Source organism: Protomyctophum parallelum (assembly GCF_964188405.1).
Source record: "Protomyctophum parallelum genome assembly, chromosome: 8".
NCBI classification, from domain to species: Eukaryota; Metazoa; Chordata; class Actinopteri; order Myctophiformes; family Myctophidae; genus Protomyctophum; species Protomyctophum parallelum.
In genome coordinates this window covers 28,257,984-28,264,402 of record NC_139703.1, presented here as the reverse complement: position 1 = coordinate 28,264,402, position 6,419 = coordinate 28,257,984, and the positions used below count along the sequence as shown (strand labels likewise).

The window sequence follows — 6,419 nt, the reverse complement described above, 5'->3', positions numbered from 1 at the left end:
TATACTTCTTCTGCACTTTCTGCTCCGTGGCTGCCCTTTTTGCAGGGCAATCAGTGGGGACAGAGACGGATGTGTCCAATCTCATGCTGGTCCTCATCGGTTGAAAAATTCTGTGTGGAAAAGATACCATATAGTTCCTTGCGAGGCTCTGTTAAGGCCATTACCCATTAGTATGGCAGAACACTCTTTTACAATTTGCTCAGCGGCGAGGCTTGGCCAGTGGTGGTGGTCGTAGTAGTCAGCAGTCCACAGAGTGTTGCTATGCCTGTAGGCTGTTTTTGGGCTGCGTTAACGCCTTCTTGCCACTATGAGAGACCAGCATCTTCACCGGTATTTTCTGGTACTGAGACACCATGGGACACTGGAGGCTGGAGGGAAGCTGTGTTTTCCTCTATATTATCCCACGTCTGTTACACAAATGTAAAGAGACCAATGGAATGGAACTGTTTCGTTTTGTGGCTGTCACGCATGCAGCCATTTTCACTGGCCAGCAGTGGCCACGCATGGACGTGGACACATCCACTTGTGCATGTGAAGAGGATTTTACAGCTCCTCGTAACATCACATTGACCAGACGTCCCACTGTGGCTGGGCTTGGCATGAACAGTCGCATGCAAATCCACACACACAATAAAGCATCATGTATGGGCGACGTCTATTTTGGGGTGGCTGTGTGACTCATTCAGGGGTTTCTCATATAACAAAAAATACTGAATAAGTTAATAATTTAATTACATACATATTAACTACATGAACCCTAATGTCCCATTTCTGGGATGAACATTCTGCTATTTTCGGCGAAGAGAGGCCTATTTGGTGCGTGGAAGGGAAATACAAAGTAATTATACAGTAGTAATTAAATAAGTAAATAAGTAAGTAAGTAGGTCAGCTTATTGTCTGTATCGGCCAGGAACGATTGTCTATCTCCTTTTCAGGGAAAAGGTGAAGGAAATACTACCATGCAGTCAACTAAGTAGGCTGTATCAGTGGCGTATCCAGGAATTACGTTTTGGGCAGACAAGATGTGTTAATTGTCGTCTCCCCGCGCACAATCGTAGCACTAAAGGTTTTCAAAGAGATATACCTGCCAGACGAGTAAGATACAAAGGCTGAAAGGCATGCATTTACATTCCAATGGGTGATAGAGGGTCCATCCATTAATAGTTCTCAGGTCTTGTTTTTGTCCTCTTTATTTCTCATTGTATGGATTTTGGCCAGGCCAGAAATGGATTTTGACATGCATCGGACGCCTGCCCTCACCTTATTGTGTAGATACGCCTCTGGGCTGTATGGATTTAAGTGGTTATTTCCCCACAAACACATTCCCCAGGCATACAAACAACAAAATAACACAACAAGAGGACAATAAATGTGCATGTGCATATACCTAGCCTATATGTAGCATGGGAAGATCCTCCTGTGGAATTGAATATACGTTGCCTGATGAGATTTATTCCATCATCAGATATGTCAAGCATCATCATTTAACAAGTCATGTATGAATAAATATAGCCTACTTATTTCACCCGCTGTCAAATTTGAATGTGACAATCGGAAGATAACTTTATAAAATAAAGCATAGCCTACATTGCTGATCATCTTTTGCAATCAACAGTGCGATTGACTTTGGCAGTTTTGTTAAATCAACAGCTGTGCTGCTAATAGGCCTATCCTATTCTGAGAATATTATGCAGCCTATACCCCTAAACCCTTTGGTCCACACATGCACGCGTACTGACACACACACACACACACACACACACACACACACACACACACACGCACGCATGCACGCACGCACGCACACTCACACACACACACACACACACACACACACACACACACACACACACACACACACACACACACACACACACACACAAACTATAACCTACATTGAAGGGGGTAGTGGTGCAGATGGAGCTATAACCTTTATTGCTTTACCCCAGCAGTCACTTTGTATGCATAGCAATGCTGCAGATTTGAACGATGGCCACTTTGATTAGACAGCAAGAGCAAAATGCATATGCCACACCTCCAATGAACTGATAACTATAGCCTGCAGCGGTGTTGCGTTCTGCAAGACTGCCTCTGTGAAATTGTGGGCTATAATCTATATCCTCTCTCAATGTCTTTTCAAAAAGATGCTGTTATCTTCTAAAATTAGACTGCAGGACTCTGCCAATTTTGAATAGTCCTCCTGTTATTGCCTATGGGGATTTGGATACAGGGTTATGGCCTAAAAAAAACGAAAAGAAAAAGGAAATGTTTCATGCAATTATTACAAAAAAGAAAGGAAGAAAGAAAGAAAACCATAGAAAAGTAACATTATCTTCTTGCCTTTATAGCCTAAACCCGTTCATCTGCAATTTAGTCAGTATAGGCCGGCTAAGATTGCATCTGCTAATGTAGGCCTATTGTTTTGCTCTTGTATTTTAGTATTTTTCTTGTGTAGCCTACTTTACTTTGGTTTCAACACTGTTGTGTTATAAATAAAGGGGATTTGGATTTGATATTATTTATTACAGATCGCATTGTCCGCTTTCCCCTCCGTTCTTGCACGTGTTGAGCACTTTAACAGGACGATTACCTGCGGCGCAGCGGCGGCTGTCTGCAGCTTCACAGCCCGAGCACCGACGACATATATCGGCTAAGAATAGTGAGGGGCAGCCCATTCTGCTGATCCCAGCATCTTTGGCTATTGAGGGAACCACCAGTCCCCCTTGGTCGAGTAGATTCTAGACCCCCTCCCCTTTTGTCCATCTCAGTCCCACGGCAACCTGCTAAGGAGTCGGGGAGGGGAAAGCGAGGACACACCCGCATAGTGTGTCCGCTGTGGAACGCCGGTGCGCACGGAAAGATGCTGCAGAGTGCAGACAGACAGGATTAGGTGGATAGGATTGATCGGCTGTCTTGAATTGGAAATTGTTTTGTTTCATTTTACGGAATCAAAGACTGGAACACGCGGGCTGATTGTCACCGATACCAGCCAGGGACATCAACTAACACCCAAGATAGTAAGAAGATGTCTGCAGGTAGGCGTGATAATAATCAATATGAAATACCAGCCTAACCCATCATCTTTGATTTCACGGAAATGGATCTAGCCTAGGCTTCTGGCCAGCACGCATTTTTGTGTAAAACGAAACGTATCGTGACGACTTTCATGCTCTCAAAAGCCTGCATTTGTTTTTTCAAATAAGGTTTAGCCTGTGTTATAAAATGTATGTTTCTCTGGTAGCCTATATAGTATAGTGGCTCTGCAAGCCAGATGTATTTTTTTCTTTCTTTCTCCTTCTATGGATAAATAATTTATAGGTGTTTTTGAATATTTCAGAGACACAGGCACCATTTGACTAGTAGGCTACCCAGACTGACAAGAAGAAACACAACTACTTTGAAGTGAATTCACAAATTGAAATATGTGTACGTTTTGAACATGTTTGAGAATGAATACCTCTTTAAAGACAATCTTACATCTGTGTTTTTTAACTGTATATTGGCTTTCTTTGATGCTGTGTACATGATGAACTGCATGGGTGCCTGCTGCATTACATATTCACGCATGGCTTCACTGCAGAAGGTGGTCCTGTTAATTTCAATGAATATTGTCAATTGCAGCAGCTCAGTGTTTGCACATGTCCCAATTCATGAGCCACGTACGTCTTTCTGCTGGTTGCCTCCAATATTTACCTGCATTGAGGCAATTTATATGCAAGACAGCTCACCGGCTATTTCCTTATTTAATCTACCCCAGTCAGCTGCAATACAGCAGTTTCAGAATTCCCAGAAATTATTTAATATGTAGGCCTACTCGAGTCACTCGACTGTCTCACTCTCATTACAACTATATGCATTTCTGATATTCTGTTTTATAACCTAATGCAGTAGCAGAGTTTTGAATGTATCTCAGATGTACCTGACCTTCGTTTTGTCTGTCTGTCTTATACATGCAGCCAGATCCTAGGTTACATCCTGTGGCCGTCAGGTCTGTACGGCGTTGAGCCCCCTCCCTCTCCTGGACCCACCCTGCAGTTTTCCAGGCTGCAGGACCCTGACCCACTGAAAAGTGCAGGCCCCCTCTCCCTGCAGAATGACTGTTGCCACTGGCGACCCCTCAGACGAGGTGGCCACAAACCCGGGTCACCCCCAGGACTACGACCCAGAAGCTGACCAGGAGTGCTGCGAGAGGGTGTTCATCAACATTTCGGGGTTATGCTTCGAGACACAGCTCAAGACCCTCTCCCAGTTCCCAGAGACCTTGTTGGGCGACCCCAAAAAGAGGATGCAGTACTTCGACCCTCTGAGGAACGAGTACTTCTTTGACAGGAACAGGCTAAGCTTCGACGCCATATTGTACTACTACCAATCAGGGGGCCGGCTAAGGAGGCCGGTTAATGTTACACTCGATATTTTCTCGGAGGAGATCCGTTTCTACGAGCTTGGGGCAGAGGCCATCGAATTGTTTAGAGAGGATGAGGGTTTCGTCAAGGAGGAAGAGAGGCCCCTCCCTGAGAACGAGTTTCAAAGACAGGTGTGGCTGCTTTTTGAGTACCCAGAGAGCTCAGGTCCTGCTAGGATTATCGCCATAATTTCTGTCATGGTCATTCTCATATCCATTGTCAGTTTCTGTTTGGAGACACTACCCATTTTCCGCAATGACGACGGCGACGGACACAAGGTTCGCACAGAGGTATTTTCACCTGAACTCAACACCACAGTTGTCACCTACTCCTCCACCTACTTCACAGATCCCTTCTTTATCCTAGAGACTCTTTGCATTATATGGTTCTCCTTTGAGTTCCTGGTGCGCTTATTTGCCTGCCCTAGCAAATCAGGCTTTTTTGGCGACATCATGAACATTATTGATATCGTCGCTATCATCCCATACTTCATAACTCTTGGCACAGAGCTCGCTGAGAACCCAGAGGATGGCCCAGCAGGCCAACAAGCCATGTCCTTAGCCATTCTCAGGGTCATCCGTTTGGTCAGAGTGTTTAGGATCTTCAAGCTCTCGCGTCACTCCAAGGGGCTTCAAATCCTGGGCCAGACCCTTAAAGCGAGTATGAGGGAGCTCGGCCTGCTCATATTCTTCCTCTTCATCGGGGTGATCTTGTTCTCCAGTGCGGTCTACTTCGCTGAGGCCGATGAGCCCGAATCGCAATTTGAAAGCATCCCGGATGCCTTCTGGTGGGCCGTGGTGTCCATGACGACGGTGGGCTACGGCGACATGGTGCCGACCACCATCGGCGGCAAGATTGTGGGCTCCCTCTGCGCCATCGCGGGCGTGCTGACCATCGCCTTGCCCGTGCCCGTCATCGTCTCCAACTTCAACTACTTCTATCACCGCGAGACGGAGGGCGGTGAGGAAGCTGGTCTCCTGCCGGTCCCTACGGCTGACTCTGCAGAGGAGCTGAAGAGTCATGGCTCCACCGTCAGCAAATCAGACTATATGGAGATCCAGGAGGCGGTGAACAACAGCAACGAGGACTTACAGGAAGAGAACCTTAAGACGCCCAACTGCACGCTGGAAAACACAAACTATGTGAACATCACCAAAATGCTGACGGATGTGTAGTCGTCTGCTCTGGTTGCCTTTCTGCTCCCCATCACCATGGGGCAATGTGGAAAGAGCCACTGGACGTCATTTATCTATATCTGCTGGAATATCAAGGCAATAGAATCCAGAATGTCTTCTTCATTTGATGCAACGAGAGATGGAGAAACATTCTTTTAGAGACCTATGCTCACAGCCTCACACCCCCTACCATCCCACCACCCCGCTTCCCAGGTTACCCCTTAAAACCCCTTGGCAACTCACTAATTACTATTAACAGTCTAAATGTCTTTTTTTAACTATATAATTTCTTTTAGCATGGAGTTGGCTTGTCTGAGTGGTTGTTTAAAACCAATATTGAAAATATTAGCCAAAAGTAGTCCACAAAATAATTAATGAAAAAGAAATGGGAGAGACATACTAGCTGATTCTATTTTCTGCTTCTAGAGAAAAACAAAAAAAAGCTAAAACAAAGTGCTTATTCCATATCCCACCACTCTCCCCTGCACTTCTGAAGAGCCCTATTGCGTGCTACATGTACATATGCTGCTTCTTGGAGCCAATGAAACTGTTTTGTGCTAATCAACGTAAAGATGAAAGGACGTGTGTGCCTATAAAGCAAGACCACACCCCTGCTTTGGCCTGTGGTCAACTAGCCTGCTAGAGACGAGAATCGAGGTGGATGAAACATCAGCGCTAAGCGTATGGTTTGATACCTTTTACTCCCAGTAGACATCAGTATCTGATGAATGACTGAGAATGGCCCTAGTCTTATATGTGCTTTGGTCATACATGGATTATGTACTGCAATGCTAGCTTTTCCCCCTTCATTTACACTAAAGCGTTCTTACTTCAGAGCTTT

General features: G+C 45.4%; 1 protein-coding gene across 1 annotated transcript; it reads left to right on the top strand.

Annotated features, from left to right (window-relative positions):
* Nucleotides 1-4,093: 4,093 nt before the first annotated feature.
* LOC310863519 (potassium voltage-gated channel subfamily A member 2-like) lies at nt 4,094-5,578 on the top strand (the record flags this gene model as incomplete). The annotated part of the gene is made up of 1 exon (XM_083771921.1): nt 4,094-5,578. One exon carries the CDS (start codon nt 4,094-4,096, stop codon nt 5,576-5,578), a length of 1,485 nt encoding a protein of 494 aa, XP_083628047.1.
* Nucleotides 5,579-6,419: the final 841 nt, after the last annotated feature.